At 38.0% G+C, this 22,104-nt stretch overlaps 1 protein-coding gene across 4 annotated transcripts in view; it reads right to left on the bottom strand.

Annotated features, from left to right (window-relative positions):
- ralgps2 (Ral GEF with PH domain and SH3 binding motif 2) overlaps positions 1 to 22,104 on the bottom strand; it is a 178,574-nt gene that overhangs the window by 15,526 nt on the left and 140,944 nt on the right. The window contains exons 10-17 of one of the 4 annotated variants that reach the window (XM_048208550.1): positions 17,450 to 17,587; positions 14,302 to 14,392; positions 14,145 to 14,215; positions 13,530 to 13,665; positions 9,656 to 9,807; positions 9,513 to 9,567; positions 7,188 to 7,265; positions 113 to 218 (exon numbers count right to left, since the gene is read on the bottom strand). In XM_048208550.1, coding sequence (XP_048064507.1) covers positions 113 to 218; positions 7,188 to 7,265; positions 9,513 to 9,567; positions 9,656 to 9,807; positions 13,530 to 13,665; positions 14,145 to 14,215; positions 14,302 to 14,392; positions 17,450 to 17,587 — 827 coding nt within the window. Of the gene's footprint in view, positions 1 to 112; positions 219 to 7,187; positions 7,266 to 9,512; positions 9,568 to 9,655; positions 9,808 to 13,529; positions 13,670 to 14,142; positions 14,216 to 14,301; positions 14,393 to 17,449; positions 17,588 to 22,104 lie in introns of all 4 variants that reach the window. The other 3 variants (XM_048208548.1, XM_048208551.1, XM_048208552.1) reach the window with 3 other exon arrangements.

Here is a 22,104-nt window from a genome sequence, read left to right as displayed (position 1 = left end):
TTGCATTTGTATTGCTGGCACTACTTGGAAGAGATGGCAAATGAGATCACAGGGAGAGATCAAATAAAGTTTATGGATAGGAGACTGATGAGTTGAAGTAGTTTGTTCTCACCGTGGGTTTCTTGCCCTCCTTGAGGACTGTTTTTCTGCGTAAGACGCCCTGAACTGTGACGGCTCCTGGGTAAAGATGCACCGCCAGCTCCTCTGACTCAGCAGAGCTATAGACACACACACACGTTTAATTGACACACAGGGACATGTAACAGACTTTTTAAAAATACACACAAAATTATAAAATCACACAAGTGATAAAAAGCCACGATGTGAAAGTCATGATGTGAGAAGAAAGTGAGTGTTCAAGGGAAAGAGAGAGAAAATGAGTGAACTGTGAAAAAACTGAAAAGGTAATATTGACTGTTATCTGTTTTAAAGGGATAGTTCACCCAAAAATAAATTCTGTCATCGTTTATTCAACCACATGTAGTTCAAAACATGCAATTATGTCATTGATTTCAGTTCCAGAACTTTGATTTGTGAACAAATCATTTAGACTGGTTTTGTGAACTGGATCAACTAATTCAACAAAAAGATCTGATTCAAAAGGGTGATTCATTCATGAACCTGCCAAGCAGAACTAGGACACAAGTCAAGTTTCTCATTGAAAATCAACTTTAATTTTGATTTGTTCCTCACACAAAGCTATTATGTGACTTCATTTTTTTTTTTTTTTGGTGCTTTCTGAAGCTTTAATCTCTAGTCTTCAAATCGATATAATTGCATAAAATAAGAACCAGCACAGTCTTCAGAATCCTTTCTCTTCTTTTTTGCAACTAAGGAAATTGACAGGTTAGGAATGAGGGTGATTAAATTATGACATTTAATTTCTTCGGTGAACTGTTTGTTTACTCCTGTTGCTACTTTTTTTCTTGTCTTATTTATTCTCTGCTACTACATACTGCCAAAAGCAATCACTTTTTTACAAGTACAGAAACAAAGCAACTCTACTGCCAACAAATGTCGTGTCTACAGACATTTAAGAGCCACAAAACATTCCTTTATCATTAACTTCTAAATCTAAACATTAAAAAAAAGCCTTACAACTTTTAAGATTGTTTCACTGCCTCTGCCTCAATGAGTTGGCTTTGGTTTAGTTTTATTTATTATGAGAGACAGACATAGGCCAAATGTATAACATTAACACTACTGTATACTGTCATACTGCTCAAATACACTTTTGTTCACTTGATGAAGGTTTTTATGCCCATTTTCTACCTGTTCTCTAATGCCTATACAAACCCGATTACAAAAAAGTTGGGACACTGTACAAATTGTGAATAAAAACAGAATGCAATGATGTGGAAGTTTCAAATTTCAATATTTTATTCAGAATACAACATAGATGACATATCAAATGGTTAAACTGAGAAAATGTATCATTTTAAGGGAAAAATAAGTTGATTTAAAATTTCATGGCATCAACACATCTCAAAAAGTTGGGACAAGGCCATGTTTACCACTGTGTGGCATCCCCTCTTCTTTTTATAACGTCTGGGGACTGAGGAGACAAGTTGCTCAAGTTTAGGAATAGGAATATTGTCCCATTCTTGTCTAATACAGGCTTCTAGTTGCTCAACTGTCTTAGGTCTTCTTTGTCACATCTTCCTCTTTATGATGTGCCAAATGTTTTCTATGGGTGAAAGATCTGGACTGCAGGCTGGCCATTTCAGTACCCAGATCCTCCTTCTACGCAGCCATGATGTTGTAATTGATGCAGTATGTGGTCTGGCATTGTCATGTTGGAAAATGCAAGGTCTTCCCTGAAAGAGACGACATCTGGATGGGAGCATATGTTGTTCTAGAACTTGGATATACCTTTCAGCATTGATGGTGCCTTTCCAGATGTGTAAGCTGCCCATGCCACACACACTCATGCAACCCCATACCATCAGAGATGCAGGCTTCTGAACTGAGCGCTGATAACAACTTGGGTTGTCCTTGTCCTCTTTAGTCCGGATGACATGGCGTCCCAGTTTTCCAAAAAGAACTTCAAATTTTGATTCGTCTGACCACAGAACAGTTTTCCACTTTGCCACTGTCCATTTTAAATGAGCCTTGGCCCAGAGAAAACGCCTGCGCTTCTGGATCATGTTTAGATATGGCTTCTTTTTTTGATCTAGAGAGTTTTAGCCGGCCCATCTTGACTTTTGAGAGACACTGCCACTCTGAGAGGCTCTTTTTATACCCAATCATGCTGCCAATTGACCTAATAAGTTGCAAATTGGTCCTCCAGCTGTTCCTTATATGTAAATTTAACTTTTCTGGCCTCTTATTGCAACCTGTCCCAACTTTTTTGGAATGTGTAGCTCTCATGAAATCCAAAATGAGCCAATATTTGGCATAACATTTCAAAATGTCTCACTTTCAACATCTGATATGTTATCTATATTCTATTGTGAATAAAATATAAGTTTATGAGATTTGTAAATTATTACATTCCTTTTTTATTCACAATTTGTACAGTGTCCCAACTTTTTAGGGGCCAAGCCCCGAAGGGGCTGTAGCCCCTATTGTAATTGTACGTTTTCCCTTTTATTATTATTATTCTTCCTCCCGAATGGGAGTCTATGGCAGCCCTATCAACGGAACATGAGAAAATGATGAAATTTGGCACACTTGTAGTGATGGTCATGTCTAGAAATCTGACCAATTTTGGAGTCTCTAGGACCAACTCTATAGCGCCACCACCAGTTCAAATATTCAACATTCTAAAGTTTATAACTTTTGAACCATTTGCTCTAGAAAAATACAATTTAGTACATCTGATTCGTCTCTTCATGCTGATTCTATTCAAATTCTTACATTAAGTCTCCGCCCATTACAGTAGCGGCCATTTTGAAAAGTACAGTATTCCGTTTTTTCGCTACTCCTCCTTCAAAATTTGTCCAATTTTGTCCAAACTTTGATCAGGTGATCTTTGGTCTGAGCCGCACAGAAATGACTGAACAGATTTTTTTTATTCATCTTTGTTCAAAAGTTATGATGTCACGAAGTTAACGAGGTTGACCCAAAATTGCTATAGAGGCTGTATCTCGGCCAAACTTTGAGCAATCAAAACTAAAATTGGTACACTTGATCAAGACCATGATCTGAGGTTCCATGCCAAATTTGGGAACAGCGCCACCTACAGGTCATGAGATCTGAAAAATGGCTATTTTGGCCAATAACTTTTGAACACTTTATTAGAAAATCAAGATCTTGGTGTCTATGGATTCCCTGTGCCATGCCGAATCTGAGGATATCGAATTCGTCAACATCGGATGAACCACGTGTCCGCCATTTTGAATTTTGTCATAAATTGCAATAACTTTTAAACAATTTGACATATCTTCACACAAATTGGTATGTATGACCTTTAGAAGGTCCTGAAGGTACCTGAGAAGTTTCAACACAGCGCCACCTACTGTTCCACAGATGTAATGATTATTGCAAAACCACTTATAACTTTTGAAAACACTTTCCAAAATGTGTATGCTTTATGTCATTTTATTCCCTGGCTTATGCCGATTCCGACGATGTGTCATTTGTCATTTTCCTTAAATGTACATATTGAAATAAATGGAAAACAGTTTTTTCGCTACTCCTCCTACAATTTTTGTCCAATTTTGTCCAAAATCAGCTCAGGTGATCTTTGGACCGAGCCGCACAGAAATGACTGAATGGATTTTTGATATTCGCTACCATTCCCAAGATATTCATCTCTGAATGTGACCTTGCTTGTGTTTGTTGTCTTATGCTAGTTAGCTTAGCATGCTAATTGCTTAGCATGCTAACCAGTTGTCATTCTCTTTAATGTGGCTCTTCAGTTATCAAGTTAACCATGAGCTTCATTAGCATTAAGTTAGCTTAGCATGCTAATATGGTTAGCATGCTAAGTAATGCTTTTTTTGTGAATTCTTTGTTAGACTAAAAGGTTTCTTCCACAGTCTGTTGAATGTGCATCCTCAAGTAGCTCAATGTGTAAAGCCAGTTATCTGAAGAGCCCTGTATCCGAAGTTAGTGGGTTCGAATCCCAGGTGGAGCGGTTTTATAAAATAGTGTGTTTTGATTCCTTTACTGCCTCTTGGATTAGAAATAAATGCTTTTTGTTTCATGCTGTGTTCATTTTCATCTAAGCTTATGTACATTCTGAGTTCATTCTTGCCCGTAATTCTGAACCAGCTGTTTCATGTTTGTTCATTTTCTGCTGTTTTTCCTCTTCCTGCTCTGTATTGCACTACAGCATGATGAGCTGCAGAATGATCTAAAGTGCAGCTTTATAAGAATTCTTCATTTTGAGTTCATTTTCACATGAACTAATAAACTTCGGCAGGTGTGGAAACATTCACTTGCACAGTGGTGCAATGAGATGAGAAATGGACCTTGGACCCGGAGGTCGTGGATTCGAATCTCGTGTGGGGTTCCTTTATACAATTGTGTGTAATGAGTCATTTTGATACCTTTTTTATCCAAATAAGGATTGTGCTAATCTTTATTCCTCTTCAATGAGATACAAGTATTTTAGTTCATTCCGTGTTCGTTCTCTGAACTTCTATTGATTTTCATTTCATTTCCACCTGTCCTTCTGAACCAGATGTTTTGCATGTACATTCAATTTCTGCTGTTTTTGCTCTTCCTGCTCCGTATTGCGCTACTGCCCCTACTGGGGCTTGGCCCCGAATTGCTGCTTGCAGCTATATTTTGGAATTGGGTTTGTACATTAAACAGGCTGTTTTGGCTACTGCACCTTTAAGATTTCTATATGTAGATGACCTCTGTTTTTATTGGCCATCCCTAATAATACTGAATATGTGCTGATATGCAAAAGTCAGTGGTCATCTGTTAACCATGAGTAACATATGTGCTTCATTACTGAATTAGTTTATCTAAGTTTTTTTTAAATTGCTTTTTCACAGCAGTGCTTTAAACATAATGTATTAAGCGTGCTGTGCTTTAGCGTGCAGTACTCTCAGCATGGTAAACTCCTGTCTGAGAAGTTGAGTCTCGAAATTAAATTCACCCTTTTTAAAGCACAGATGTGGCCATCAAAGCACTGTTTGTGTAACAAATTAACCACAAACAAGAAAATTGCTGTCTGACTTCAAATTATCTGCTGTAAGCAGTGTTCCCATTATTATTTACATAATTTGAAGGTCTGCATATGAAGTGATAGTTATTTATTCTATTTATTTGTTGAATATCAAGAAGTCACTCTACTGCACTATTCAGTTTTTTTTAACTGTTCTATTTACACACATCAGGAACACCAGCACCCACCATTTTTAAAACGGAGTGTCTATTTACACTAAGTGCAAATATTGTCCCTTGTTTGCAAACGCTATTTACACTAGCTCCACCCACCATTGTCTAGTTGGGGCACTCGAGTTTTAAAAAAAGACACATGGAGTTCACCGTCTTCAGTGGTGCAGCAGCAGCGGGTAAGGCTCGCAGTCCAGGCTTTTAACGCGAATGACGCGGGTTCGAATCCGCCTTTTGCCGAGCTCACATTTATTTTCAATAAGAATAAAAATAATGTTCTAAAAGTGGAAATAAACTGTGAACGAGTGTTTAATGATATTAAAAGTGTTAGGGGAAGGTGTAGGGAGGGTTTTCATTCTCTTAATAAGGCAGCATCCATTTAATCATTTTAATAAATATAGTAATTTACACTATGATATTATTGCATCCTGTTAATGTCCAAAAATAATGAGGTGCAAATAGTATCTGCCAATATAAAGTTTAGATAGCATCTAATTACTATTTACTCTAACTGCAAAGAACTGATACTTTTACATGGTGTAAATAGAATCTAATCACTATTTTCACTTAGTGTAAATAGCATCTATCACTATTTGCACTTAGTGCAAATAGCCGGTGCCTTTTTAAAAACAGCCATGTACACACACAGATAATAGCCTATATATTTACTCCATGAACTAACTCTACGAATACGGAAAACAGTGATAGATGGACTTCTCAACCTTTAGGCTAAGGAGAAAATGCAATACGACTTTGAGGGGACCAAGCGAAACATAATTAAGTATTTCTGCTCAGTGTGCGACATTGGGCATCAACCACATGGCAAATGCTAATACGTCTTCATATACTGTTTACTTTCTTTGTATAACAGTTCTATCTAATAACACATTAGACATGACTGTTAAACAATACCGAGAGAGACAAGTTCTGGCTGAAGGGTGACCTCTGACCTGACGTATGTCGTAGCACCTCTCCTCTTATATCAAAATCCTACAACATTTTTCTGGAAAACTTCTCATTTTAGACTTCTAACTTGTGACCAGCAATTTGTTATGCTCTATTCTCTGCGCTTCCGCGTTGGTCAAATCTCACCTGAGCTTACTCTACGCCTTTACCATACATCCTACATCAGGTCAGAGGTCAAATTCCACCAGAACTCGACTCTCCCGTGAACTCGCGGATGGACGTTACTGGAAGTTAGTGATTACAGTTTATAAAGATGTAAATATGGATATTTTTTCTTTCAAAAAGCCCCTGGAGCCGTATGGATTACTTTTATGATGGATGGATGTGCTTTTCTGCGCTTCAAAATCTCACGCCCCATTCGCTACCATTATAAAGCTCGGAAGAGCTGTGATTTTTTTTTAATACAACTCGAATTGTATTTAGCTGAAAGAAAGTCATTTACAGCAAGGATGGTTTGAGGGTGAGTAAATAATGGGATAATTTTATTTTTTGGGGGAGTTAACCCTTTAAGACCAACCTTTAAATGGTAATGGGTCTTGCTGACCACTTGTGAACGGATCACTGAAAACACTTAATACCAGGATGTACAAAGGACTATTTTTTCCCGATGATTCACTTCTTTATAACATTGCAGCAAGCGCCGCTATTGAAGCAAAGGTGAGAAGAGGCATGTGTGTGTTTGGAGAACAGAAAGCAGGAGCAATCAGAAGAGATGCTTCAGTGGCTTTTGCGGGTTTTGATTAGCAGCAATAAGCCACGACTGCGTAGAGTCAACATCACACGCGTGATTTAGAAAAAGCCCATCACCTGATTCCACAGCAAGAACACACACACTAAACACTGTGACAGTGATAGTTTCCTCAGGTTTTCAGGGTAAGTCAGATAGAGAGAGAACCCAGGTGGGGGTCGGAGGGTTGTTGAGTTACCTGCTGGGCCTGAGCGCTCCTCTGCAGGAGATGCGGCCCACTCTGCTGACTGGGCCCAGAGAGTGGTAGAATCGAGTCCTGTAGAGTGTCAGTCATAGCGGGGCAGTGGTCAGTCACGGCCCTCACACACAACACACAGTACAGGCTGTGCTAGAGCTCTGTAGCCTGGACTCTTCTGAGTCTCCTTCTATGGTCTAAAGATTCTGGCTAACATGTCTAGGCAAACTGTTTTGCAGATTTGCATTAGTGGTCAACCGATATGGGTTTTTCAATAACCAATGTGATACCTAGAAATAACCGTTAACAAAAACTATGATGAAATGTTCGTCAACGAGCTTTATTTCCATGACCAAGACGAGGCGATGACTAGACAACACCAAGGTCATTAAACGATAACTGTGACTATATCAACATGAAATAGCGTTGACAAAAAAAAAGACAAGACTAATATGTAAATAAAAAATAAAATCTCTTTATTTTTGTCGAGGAAAAAAAAATCTACACATTGTTGTACAGACCTCTATAAGTGTTCATGCTTGCGGTTGCCAGATGTCAAGAATTTGAATCCCCTAATCAGAGCTTTTCTGTTAATTTTCTACCCAGTGTTTTACTTAAAGGGTTACTTCACCCAAAAATGAGAATTCTTTCATTAATTACTCACCCTCATGTTGTTCCACATCCGTTAGACCTTTGTTCTTCAAAAATATCTTAATTTGTGCTCCGAAGATGAACGAAGCTTTTACGGGTGTGGAACGACATGAGATGAGTAGTTAATGACTGAATTTTCATTTTTGGGGGAACTGATCCTTTATTCTTTGCAATCTGGCAACCACATAAACACGCTCTCTCTACACTGCGGAAGCGCTGCCGATCAGTGTTGCCAAGTCCGCGACCCCAAATATGATATTTAGCCCCTGGAATGTGGATTTTACCAGGCAAACCCTGCCAAAAATGTGAATTTTACCGCCCGGAATTTTACCGGGGGAACCCCCTGAAACGCGATTGGGCAGGATTTGTTGTGAAAACCTGGCAACACCGACAAAGTAAGCTGGAATTCAGCGATCTCCAATGAGATATTCTGCTTAAATGAAAATGTCATTCAGTCAATCTGTCTTTCGTCACGACCCGCTTGTGATGTTTGCTGCGACTAAATCTACGATCAGTGATGAACTGTAATAAATCTAAACATGAATCTCACATATGTTGTTTGCGATTATGGTTGCTGAATTTGCTGTTGTTTGAATAGAAAAACATGAAAGTAATGTGGAATTACTACTTGGAATTTCACTGTTTTAATTTTTTGTGAGAAGTTTCTCGTTTGACCAGTTTTCATAATGCAGAGAACGTGTTAATGTAATTAAAGTATTAGTCCACTTTTAAATACACTTTTCCTGATAAATTTACTCACCCCCATGTCATCCAAGATGTTTATGTCTTTCTTTCGTCAGTCGAAAAGAAATGAAGGTTTTTGAGGAAAACATTCCAGGATTTTTCTCCTTACAGTGGATTTCAATGGCTACCAACAGATTGAAGGTCAAAATTACCGTTTCAGTGCAGCTTCAAGGGCTTCTGGAATGGAATGTTTTCCTCAAAAACCTTAATTTCTTTTCGACTAAAGAGAGAAAGACATGAACATCTTGGATGACATGGGGGTGAGTAAATTTATCAGGAAAAGTGTATTTAAAAGTGGACTAATCCTTTAACTTCCTATTTGCTAATATAAAACCAGACTGTCTTTTTTAGAACATAGAAGGAGACAAAGGGGTCTTCGACATGCATTTAGGGTACAGCTAGGATCTCTGTGTACACCTGATGCATAATGGCAGGTAGCGACCGTCACAAATGACTCTCTCATACTCTGTTCCTGTTACAGGAAATTTCTCTCATTAGCTACAATAGAGGTAGAGCTCTAATGAGGGAATATGATGATCATTTGGGGTTGAAGGAAAGCACAGGCAGCTGAGGGATGCAGAACACACTCTTGTGCCACAAAGCACATTTTATAATGCAAAGGTCTTTTATATTCACATGCTGTTCAAATATGGGAAACTATAAGTCTTAAAGCAGGTTTATGTCACACTCAAGACTGTTAATTCATTCCAAATAATAAACCAATAAGCAACAACTTTAAAAGTGATTGTGTTAAGTTTATGATGATAATGATGATGATGAAGAAACATTCCATGTGCAAAAGGGCTTGGAAGAGACTGAGGGGATTCCAGCATGTTCCATGAAGACATGCTGTGTCCACATATACCCACGCATGTGGTCATGTATGTGCACATGTAATTTTCTTTGACTGCTTGCATGTTTTAGAGGACTCACCTCTCAAAGGCAGGCCAAGACATCTCCTCACTGAGCTCCGAGCCTTCACTGCTTCCTGAAATGACAAGATCATGACATATATTGATAAAAAAGAAGCATTGCCCATGATTCAATAGCTTTCTGTGTATGTTTGTGAGTTATACCCAGTGAAATGCCGCTAGACAGCGTTGAGCTCTCCGCCTGCCCTCGTGTGGGTGTGTGACTTTCCAGCACGCTGTCGTCCAGCAGATGTCTGGATCCGGCGTTGGGAAATGTTGCGCTTTTAAACTCCACCGTGTTTGTTTTGTGGATAAAACTGCAGGAAAGAGTTAAAGATCGAGTTTTCTTACTCAACAGAAACCAGAAGAATATCACATGTAGAAACTGCACGGCAGTATAAGGCAGATCCTACTTCTGGGAATTTCTGCTTTATGCTTCAGAGCAGTTTCTACAAAGTGTACCAAGCTAGAAACAAAGCTAGTAAAGCAGTGAAGCGGAAGGCATGAGATATAGGTTGAATGAAAATGAGGCTGTGAGGGACAGAAGTAAATTTACTCAATGCCATACTGTACTGCTGATAAGGTGTCAGACAAAACACTGAAAATATATGGCACTTAATATCAATAATATGATACATGAATATGATTTTGGCTTGTTCTACTTTAGGTCTTGACCTTTTTGACTAACAAATAAAATCATACAATTTAAAATCAACAATGTCCATTTTGACAATCTGCTGAATTGATATTAATTTAAAACTATTTTATGTAAAACTACCTTCAAAATTACCTTAAAAACAAACAATCACAAAATTATGCAACATTCCTTAAAAATGTAACTCAAGAAAAACATAATTTATATACTTTTTTCTCTTTAAATTTGATGTTTATTTAATGTATAAAATTATTATTACTAGAGTATTACAAAAAAATAAAAATAAATAAAACAAATCAAAGTTGTAAACAAAACAACAAAAAATGTGGGATGTTTTCATATACAGTTGGTACGGAAAGTATTCAGACCCACTTAAATTTTTCACTCTTTGTTATATTGCAGCCATTTGCTAAAATCATTTAAGTTCATTTTTTTCCCTCATTAATGTACACACAGCACCCCATATTGACAGAAAAACACAGAATTGTTGCCTTTTTTTAGAAAATTAAAAAAAAGAAAAACTGAAATGTCACATGGTCCTAAGTAGGGGTGTGATGAGACCAGTATCTCACGAGACGAGACGAGACTCGAGATTGAGTTCATGAGACGAGACAAGATGGCGAAATACATGACTAGAAAAAATATTCTGCAGGTGTATTTGAAATGTTTTAACTAATCATTTTGTAATGAATGTCATTTCAGTTCTACTTTCTGAGACTGAATTATCATATGCAGTAAAAGACAACAATACTCAAGTAATGTAAAAGGTTTTGCCACTAACTCAACTGACTGGCTTCTCTTCAGATCTTACTGTACATGAATTATGAGCTTCTACAGCTTTTGACCTCCTAACTGAACTCCTCTCCACAATCTGATCACAGAAATAAAAACAGTATAAATAAAAATGGTAACACTTTACAATAAGGTCTCATTTATTAACATTAATGTATTAACCAACATCAACTAACAACAAGCAATATATTTGCTACAGTATTTATTAATCTTTGTTGATAAAAATAGTCATTCATTGTTAGTTCATGATAGTTCACAGTGCATTAACTAATGTTAACAAATGAAACCTTATTGTTTGTACTAGTAAATACAACTGTTATTCATTTTTATGGTAACACTTTACAATAAGTGCAACCATAATCGCACTCTCTCAATATTCAAAGATCAAATAAGACCAAATTTTATTTGATACAGAGCTGAGAGATGGTTACAACTACACTGCCCAGCCTAAAATAGCTTTCATACTGAGAGATATCTGTATTCATCAGTGAGCCGCTTTCAAAATGCGGGGTATTGAAATCACGTTTGAATGCGCACGCGCGTTTACTTTCACTTTTAAACGGTTGCGCGTACTCTGTAAATATGGAGCGGCGGCGACCGTTATCCAACTGAATTAAATGTTTTTTTTTATTTAAATACAAAGCAAAACGACAGTGGAGGCATAATGTAAACGTAGCGGTGGCATATTCTTTCCTAATCATCCTAACACTCTGTCATGGCAACATCACGAGACTACTTTTCGCCTCGACGAGAAATCTCGTCACAGTTTAGTCTCGCGAGATCTCGTGCCACGAGATCTCGTCACACCCCTAGTCCTAAGTATTCAGACCCTTTGCTGTGACACTCATATATTTAACTCAGGTGCTGTCCATTTCTTCTGATCATCCTTGAGATGGTTCTACACCTTCATTTCAGTCCAGCTGTGTTTGATTATACTGATTGGACTTGATTAGGAAAGCCACACACCTGTCTATATAAGACCTTACAGCTCACAGTGCATGTCAGAGCAAATGAGAATCATGAGATCAAAGGAACTGCCTGAAGAGCTCAGAGACAGAATTGTGGCAAGGCACAGATCTGGCCAAGGTTACAAAAAAAATTCTGCTGCACTTAAGGTTCCTAAGAGTGCAGTGGCCTCCATAATCCTTAAATGGAAGACGTTTGGGATGACCAGAACCCTTCCTAGAGCTGGCCGTCCGGCCAAACTGAGCTATCGGGGGAGAAGAGCCTTGGTGAGAGAGGTAAAGAAGAACCCAAAGATCACTGTGGCTGAGCTCCAGAGATGCAGTCAGGAGATGGGAGAAAGTTGTAGAAAGTCAACCATCACTGCAGCCCTCCACCAGTTGGGGCTTTATGGCAGAATGGCCCGACGGAAGCCTCTCCTCAGTGCAAGACACATGAAAGCCCACATGGAGTTAAAAAACACCTGAAGGACTCCAAGATGGTGAGAAATAAGATTCTCTGGTCTGATGAGACCAAGATAGAACTTTTTGGCCTTAATTCTAAGCGGTATGTGTGGAGAAAAACAGGCACTGCTCATCCCCTGTCCAATACAGTCCCAACAGTGAAGCATGGTGGTGGCAGCATCATGCTGTGGGGGTGTTTTTCAGCTGCAGGGACAGGATGACAGGATGAATGCAGCCAAGTACAGGGATATCCTGGACAAAAACCTTCTCCAGAGTGCTCAGGACCTCAGACTGGGCCGAAGGTTTACCTTCCAACAAGACAATGACCCTAAGAACACAGCTAAAATAACGAAGGAGTGGCTTCACAACAACTCCGTGACTGTTCTTGAATGGCCCAGCCAGAGCCCTGACTTAAACCCAATTGAGCATCTCTGGAGAGACCTAAAAATGGCTGTCCACCAACGTTTACCATCCAACCTGACAGAACTGGAGAGGATCTGCAAGGAGGAATGGCAGAGGATCCCCAAATCCAGGTGTGAAAAACTTGTTGCATCTTTCCCAAAAAGACTCATGGCTGTATTAGATCAAAAGGGTGCTTCTACTAAATACTGAGCAAAGGGTCTGAATACTTAGGACCATGTGACATTTCAGTTTTTCTTTTTTAAAATTTTCTTAAAAAAATGGCAACAATTCTGTGTTTTTCTGTCAATATGGGGTGCTGTATGTACATTAATGAGGAAAAAAAATGAACTTAAATGATTTTAGCAAATGGCTGCAATATAACAAAGAGTGAAAAATTTAAGTGGGTCTGAATACTTTCCGTACCCACTGTAAATTATTTGCTCATACAATAGCTCACACTCCTGATATAAGTAATATCAGGAGTGTAATAAGTACTAATAAATAAGTATACTAATAAGTAATAATAAGTACTAATAAATAGCCAATATCCTATTAATATGCATGCTAATAAGCAACTAGTTAAAAGACCCTAAAATGAAGTGTTACCGACAATTTGTAGTTCCATCAAAGTCTAATTTTTATTTTGCTCAATATAATTGTACATGGCTTCAACTCATCTATAAACAAAGAACTACTAAAGATATTTGAACACAGGTAAAGTGCACCGAATGAACTAGGCCACAATGAATGAATGGAGCATATGAAGCATATGAAGCAAACGCACTTGTAGCCAAGGCTGTGGCACTTCCTGTGTCCGTAGGTGATGAGGTTCCGGGGTGAGGGGGGCGTTGGCGGGACTTTAGGCAGGGCACCCTCGGCAACATTACCACGACGACCACATAGCGGTGACGCAGATGTTTCTGTCAAAAATAGCAAACATGCTAATCATTAACAACAGCATGAGATGATAAAGATGCTTAACACAGATTTGGAGAGAGCAAATCTAAACCAATGAGATTTCATTGTGGGCGGAGCAACCCAGCATGATTTAACAAATGGAAGCCAAATGTCCGACAAAATATCGTCACGTCATGGTTGTATTTGGTAAGGATAACAACTCAGATAAAGTGAGTCTCTTCAGAAAATTTGGACTATAGTTTTATGATCTCTTTATGAACTTTTTGAAGCGTCATAGTGTCAGTTGCATAGCTGTCAACGGAGGGACAGAAATCTCTCAGATTTCATCAAAAAGATCTTCATTTGTGTTCCGAAGCTGAACAAAGGTCTTACGGGTTTGGAACGACACAAGGGTGAGTAAGTAATGACAGAATTTTTATTTTTACAGTAGGTGAACTATCCATTTAAACTTCAGTGAGTGTAGGATACGAGTGCTTCTCACCTGTGAGGTCTTCTCTAGAGGCAGTGGTGCGAGGTGTGCTGGTAGCTGGTGGCTCAATCTTTAGGGACAACCTGATACGTACACAAACATAAGTATCACTAAAAACTTAAGCTAAAAGTATAATATATAATGTAATCTAAACACAGTTCCTACTCACTTATAATTGTCGTCCTCCACAAACTTCTGTAACTCCTCAATGTAGCGAACAGAGTTGAGATACTTCTGGACATGCGGCAATACTGGGATATCTGAGAAAGTGGGAAAAATGAATTCACACAGTTAAGGCCCATTCACACCAAGAACATTAATAATAAAGATAATAATAACGATAACTATATTAGTATCCACACAATATCGTTCTGTTTATTCTAAGCAAATTCTGCAGTTTTGTCGTCTGCCACTTTAAAAGGTTAGTTCACCTAAAAATGAAATTTTTGTCATTAATTACTAGGGCTGGGACAAAACATTGATGCATCCTGAATCTAGAGATGATTCTGGATCGATTCTGATACTTCCGTATGTATCGCGATTTTCTCTCGAAACGACTCTTGATGAGATTAGTTTTCAACAGCAGATGGCATTACGTGCTTACACTTCCGTACACCTTGTGAACATTCTATAAAATTATCATTGATAAAGTTCGAAAAGGCTGGAGCGAATTGACCCTTCACAAAGACACGCCCCCCTTAGTTACTGTTGCTTTGTCCGACAAGACATGGTGCTGTCACCCACACACAGTGTAAAATACATTGTGGAGCAAAGAGGACACTGACAACACGTCGACAGATAAGACTTACAAATTGTGTAATTTTTTTTTTAAAGAAATTCGAACAATAAAACACGTTTTTTGGCTCTTTAATGTATCGTGACAGATTGCTGTAGCGCCTCAGCTCAAGCAGCTTGTGAACCAATCATCTCTTCCTACTAGTTACTTTATAGCATCAAATAAAAATGAATGAACATAAGAAGGAATGTTGTTTAACCCTCAGGGGTCTGAGGATTTTTGGGACCCTGGAGAAGTTTTGACATGCCCAGACATTTGTGCTTTTTTATTTTTTTTTGTTCGTAAACATATTAATGGAAAAAGTGTCATTACACTGTATTCAGCACAAACTAGGCTACAATAATATGTGAGGAACATGTATGTACATGTTTGTGTTTTTGAAGGAATAATGTTTATGCGTGGTTATTGAAAAAACAAAAAACTTAAGTCACTGAAATAAAGCCAAAAAATATATATTAAATCTTTGTTCACAAGACTTCTGGGTATTTGAGGTTGTAGACTAGAGTTTTTGCTTCAAAATGAGGTAAAAATTATGCTGCCTGCTTGTTCATATAAAACAATAGAGAGATTTAAATTTTCTAAAACATCTTTGGTCAAGAAACACAGTATGCGTGGAGGCGTGAATCCTCATGTATAATGGGTGATTCTCACCTGAGAAGACAAAAGAATCGCATAATAATGACCTGAAATGACTTGCATATTAATGAGGCCTTTCAGTCAGGTAAGCTGTGAAAAAACCCTCTGTGATCATGATTCAAATCTCATCATGGTGTAAATCAAACATACAGAAAAAACAGCAATACTGTGAAATATTATTACAATTTAAAATAATGGTATTCTATTATATTCTTTAAAATATAATGCATTTCTGTGATGCAAAGTGTCTGAACAATTATGTTACCTCTATGGCATTTCATATAGGCTTTTAGCTTAAAAGCATGCACATTTGGAGAAATATTGATGGATTCTCATATGTTTGTCAATTTTCTATACAGAGGAGTAATATTTATTCAGGATTTATTGTCATTACTATGAGTGCTGGATACTGTGTTTTCAATTCATACTTGCAGCCGGAGGGCGCTCTGTACACCTTTAGTCCACAAATGCCTGAGCACTAAAGAAGAATAGGCAATCCAGGAACAAACCGAACTAACAGAGGACAGAGATCGCTAACTATGGCTATTCAAAACACTTTTCAAGACAATAAATACACGATTGAGACAATGAATGCATGTATTGACTCAGAATTTGCGTCTGAATAGCGCTGGCTCCGTGGGCGTGGCCGCATTAGCGGATAATGAGCTGAATCACGGATTTCTGACATGGCTCTCTTTTCATCCAGATTACATAAACACAGAATGTTTGTTTTCGATTTGACTTACACGATTTAAAACCTGACATTTCAACGTTTTTTTAGACATAAGTCTAATTTTTTTTGTCATTAGTATTCATAAGTTACAGTTCATTTTCTGAGAACTATCAGATTGGACTTCCTTCAAAGGGAGACGAGAGATCATGCATCATGTTAGTTTTCTTTATTTTACAAAAAGCACAACATTTTGTTTTTACTCTGAGTGTACACAAATAAAAGAAGATATTCCACAGATTAAAATGGTGTATAACTCTTAATTATATGTGCAACATTAACGGAGTATTTTGAGTCTCTTTCACACTGGTAAGAAAAAAAACGCGGTGGTATCGCCGGCGATACCCTCAGACCTCAGAGTGTTAAAACGTGGAAAGACGTAAATACACACCATTTTTCAAGTTCAAGTCCACCGAGGTTAATCTTCTAACTCCTGACTGCTTTGTCGGACAAAATGGCGGATTCGGCATTATGATTGGTTAGATCGCTTGTCAATCAAACTCCCGGCGAAGGGTCAATTACATTTATACAACGTAATCAGTGTAGGAGACTGACAGGGGAGAGACAAAACTGTTGAATAGTTGTTATTTTTGTTTTGTTTTTGCGCACAAAAAGTATTCTCTTCGCTTCATAACATTAAGGTTGAACCACTGTAGTCACGTGGACTATTTTAATGATGTCTTTACTACTTTTCTGGACCTTGATTGTGGTAATTATGTTGCTTTCTATGGGGGATGAAAATAAAAAAAATCGTATTTTATCAAAAATATCTTCATTTGTGTTCTGAAGATGAACGAAGATCTTACAGATTTGGGATGACATGAGGGTGAGCAATTAATGACAGAAATGTCATTTTTGGGTGAACTAACCCTTTAAATGCTCAAGCTCAAATCAGGATGGATTCTGATTGACTGTCAATGTATTTATCGTTCATCAGCTGGAAAAAAATCATTCTGAAAGTGATTCCAACAATATTGTTTCTCTGTGACATTATTGTTATCGTTGTGGTGTGGGACTCCGCTATTCTTTTATATTTAGGATGATTTTTAGAACTGTATCTTTATCATTATTGTTATAATTATGTCCTTGGTGTGAACAGGCCTTTACTTCTGTTCATTTCCCCAAAGAAAACAAACACACATATGCGATACGCACCATATTCACAGGATCTCTGCAGGTCTGAGATGATTCTCAGAATGTTGTTCATGAGGTTGGAACGCTGTTCGTTTTCAAGAATGCTGCCAGTGGAAGGATACGCCGAATCGATGTAGGTCAGATCAGACAGATATATACCTGCAAATACACATACACAAAAAAAAAAATAATAAGTAAATAATCATTTTCGAACAACATTTACAGCAAAATAGCAACCTGAAGTCTTTCATTTTCAAAAAGGCCATCGGTCAAAAAAAGTTTATTATTTCAAGCAACAATTTTCTTTGTTTCGTAACTGTACATATATTTCATCTTATTTCTCCTTTCCTATCAGAAATCTTTATTTTTTTGTGCTTTGTTCTTGTCTGTCTATAGTCAGGAGGTAGACAGACAGTCTTTCTCTGGCCCGTCTACAGAGAGTGCTTATTTCATACTGAATAAATATTTGGATTAGTGAGGAACATTATGTGCAGGAAGTATCTGCATTAGGAAGAAAGATGTGCAGCTTCTGGAGAAAAAATTGGCAGCATGTAACTGATCTCTATAGCCACACTGTTTGGAAAAATGTGAATATTGATGATATTAAAGTGCGCTTGTGACAGCATGTTCTTATGAATATAAGCTTGGGACAGAAAACAAGCACCGGTCCGATACAGACATTACATCAGTGCATCACATCTGTGATGATCATCAAAAACAACACTACACAAGCCACCGATGTGGATGATGGAATGATAAATGAAAGTTTGAGAAAATAAAAGAGACAAATCAATCCCGGATTCCAGACTGATTTAAAACAGACAGAGAAATAGAACATTGTAAGCTTTGTTTAAAATATCATTACTGTTCATCTCTCCGAAAATCTGGGTTAAGATAAATATTACAGCCTTGTGCCTAACAACACATGCAAACAACTCAGTGTAGACCAAACATATTGTAGAGCCACACTGACTAAAAACAGACAGATTCCCACAAGAACTTATGATGACATAATGATTAGATCGGTAACATATCTAACTGCACAGTGGTGTGGGTGGATACTGAGTGCGAGGATTGGAAGTGCAGTGGGCGGAGTCCATCAAGTGATTGACAGCCCCAGACATCTACATCTAAACAGAAGAATTCCACACACATTAGCATGACTAATGGAAATCATTTTTAAGATTAAAAAATAATATGAAAAAAATAATTCAATAAACAAATGATAAGCTTAGACTTTTGGACCCCCTAAACACATCAATCAGGCATAACATTATGACCAACTTCCTAATATTGTGTTGGTCCCGCTTTTGCTGCCATGGACTCCTCTAGACCCCTGAAGGTGTGCTGTGGTATCTGCACCAAGATGTTAGCAGCAGATCCTTTAAGTCCTTTAAGTTGCGAGGTGGAGCCTCCATGGATTGGACTTGTTTGTTCAGCATATCCCACAGATGCTCTATTGGATTGAGATCTGAGGAATTTGGAGGACAAGTCAACACCTCAAACTCATTGTTGTGCTCCTCAAACCATTCCTGAACCATTTTTGCTTCGTGGAAGGGTGCATTATCCTGCTGAAAGAGGCCACAGCCACCAGGGAATACGGTTTCCATGAAAGGGTGTACATGGTCTGCAACAATGCCTAGGTAGGTGGTACGTGTCAAAGTAACATCCACATGGATGGCAGGACCCAAGGTTTCCCAGAAGAACATTGCCCAAAGCATCACACTGCCTCCGCCCACTTGCCTTCTTCAAATAGTGCATCCTGGTGCCATGTGTTCCCCAGGTAGGCGACACACACGCACCCGGCCATCCACGTGATGTAAAAGAAAATGTGGTTCATCAGACCAGGCCACCTTCTTCCATTGCTCCGTGGCCAGTTCTGATGTTCACGTGCCCACTGTTGGCGCTTTCGGCGGTGGACAGGGGTCAGCATGGGCACCCAGACTGGTCTGCAGCTATGCAGCCCCATACACAACAAACTGTGATGCACTGTGTATTCTGACACCTTTCTATCAGTACCAGAATTAACTTCTTGAGCAATTTGAGCTACAGTAGCTCATCTGTTGGATCGGACCACACAGGCCAGCCTTCACTCCCGACATGCATCAATGAGCCTTGGCCGCCCATGACCCTGTCACCAGTTCACCACTGTTCCTTCCTTGGACCATTTTTAAAAGATACTGACCACTGCAGACCGGGAACACCCCACAAGAGCTGCGGTTTTGGAGATGCTCTGACCCAGTCGTCTAGCCATCACAATTTAGCCCTTGTCAAACTCACTCAAATCCTTACACTTGCCCATTTTTCCTGCTTCTAACACATCAACTTTGAGGAAAAAATGTTCACTTGCTTACTAATATATCCCACCCACTAACAGGTTGTAACAGTGTTACCTGTTATCAGGCTATTTTTGATCGTATTCACCACTAGGGTGTGCTAGAGTGTTAAAGCCCCAGGTATTTAATCAGTTGGGAGTGTAGAAGAAGTCAGGTTGTTTGGAAGAGGGAAGCATGGGCTTACCCTAGCACCTCCAGCAAAACTCATTTGAGTCCTGATTGAGAAACTTTGTTTCCAGTTCAATCATGTAAGTTTTGTTTATCTTTGTGTCATACATCTGTTTTCACTTGATGTATATAATTTATGTGAGGTTTTCTTTAGCTAATGGTAGATTTCTTTTCTTTTTGTAGATGGACTCTTTAAATGTTCCTTTATATTTTTGTGTCTTTAATCTGTATGAGTAGTTGCAAGGACACTACTTATATGGACATCAAGTGTTTCTCCCCATTGGATGGTTCACTACATTACTTTGTGGATTATCAAATGTCCTGAGTACAAGGATTTGACTGTGGGCTTCCATGTTGGCTGGATGCTTTGAAGAGCACTTGAGGAGGGTTCACTTTTTGTGGGAAAGTTTTTTTTTTTTGGTTCATTTTCAATGGGACATGGATATTATCCTGAACCTTGACTATTCAGCGTGTTTGGGGATGGTTCTAGATTTACCCAAAGAATCATTCATCTACAACTGTGAACTGATCAGATAAGCTTTGTTTTCCATCGTCATTGCCATACTTTTCCTGTTATTTCTCATTACTTTATAGACAATCTACAAGTATATTCTCTTGATTTACTGTACTGGTTTTATTTCAGTTCATTCTTATTTTCATGTACGTGCATTGCTTCATTTGTTTATTTTTTTCACATTCAATTTATATAAAGGTGTAGAAATACAAGCCTTGTCTTTGGTGTTTGTGACAATACACTGGGAAATAGATTAATACATATTTTTAGCAGCGTTACGTTAATAGTTGGTGGGCCCCTCCTGTATTTCAGATAAGTATAACTGCTGACAGTCGTTATAAGTTGCCGTGATGAAGAGAGAATCAGTGTTATTAACTTTACCTGTCAGCGCTCATAATGTTATGCCTGATCGGTGTATATGTAGTACACTACTGTTCAACAGTTTGGGGTTGGAAAAATTTTATTAATTTGACCAAAATACAGTGAAACAGTAATATTGTGAAATACTAGTACAATTTAAAATAGCTGGACAATTTAAAATGTAATTTATTCCTGTGATGGCAAAGCTGAATTTTCAGCATTCAGTATTCTAGTCTGCAGTGTCACATGTCAACATCTCTTATTATTATCAAAACCATTGCTGGTTAATATATGTGGAAACCAGATATATTTTGTTGTCAGGATTTTTTAATGAATAGAAATTTCAAAAGAACAACATTTATTTGAAACAGAAATCTTTTGGAACAATGTGAATGACCAATTTAATGTATCCTTGCTTAATAAAAAGTATTAATTTCTTTAAAAAACAAAACAAAAACAAAAACCCTTACTCACCCCAAATATTTGAACAGTAGTGCATGTAATTTTACCATCAATGTATAAAGTGAAAGAGCGTGAGAGAAGAAGAGAGATGGCCGCTTTGTGAATGTCAGACAAAGCTCAGGCACAAGCTAAATATTATTGTGGGAAAGCAGAACGGGAGAAAATCTCTACCGAACAGGAGACGTCTGTCCATTTCCTTAACACCTCATTTAAGAGAGTGAAGTCCAGCCATTCAGGCATCACACTTCCATCTAAACACCTCTGCAGATCACACACACACACACAAACTCAATTCATAACAATGAAAATCAAACAAACGCCAAACTCGTACTCAAATTACACTACTGACCAGAGCTCAAACAAACAACCAGGGAGAAAAACCTTATGAGATCAAAATAAGAGAAACATTCACACAGTTGAGATGGGGAAACATTTCTTTCAAGACGAAATTGTTCACAAAAAGAAAAATCAATTCTTCCTTCTAGAACATGCTGTCAATAACCACAGAACACAATTTTTTTACTTAAAAGTAGTGTTTCAATAAACACAATTGCAATGGAAGTCTTTGGAGTTTCAAGGGCATAAAAAAGTAGAAATGTGCAGTTTATATTTTGTTAAAGACCATATATTCTTATATTTCATAATTCTTCTGTACTTAAATGTGTGGTATTTGACCAGTAAAATTTATAAACGGTCCTTATTAGTAAGACTACTGTTCTTGAACTTCTGTTTAATGTGTTAAGTTTTATGCAAAGAGAGGGTTTACTGTCATTACACGGTCATGACAGGAGTTGATGGACTGTATAATGTTACATAGACTAGGTTAGTAAGCGATT

Source organism: Megalobrama amblycephala, linkage group LG11, assembly GCF_018812025.1.
Source record: "Megalobrama amblycephala isolate DHTTF-2021 linkage group LG11, ASM1881202v1, whole genome shotgun sequence".
In the NCBI taxonomy this organism is placed as follows: domain Eukaryota; kingdom Metazoa; phylum Chordata; class Actinopteri; order Cypriniformes; family Xenocyprididae; genus Megalobrama; species Megalobrama amblycephala.
This window is presented reverse-complemented; position numbering and strand designations above follow the sequence as displayed.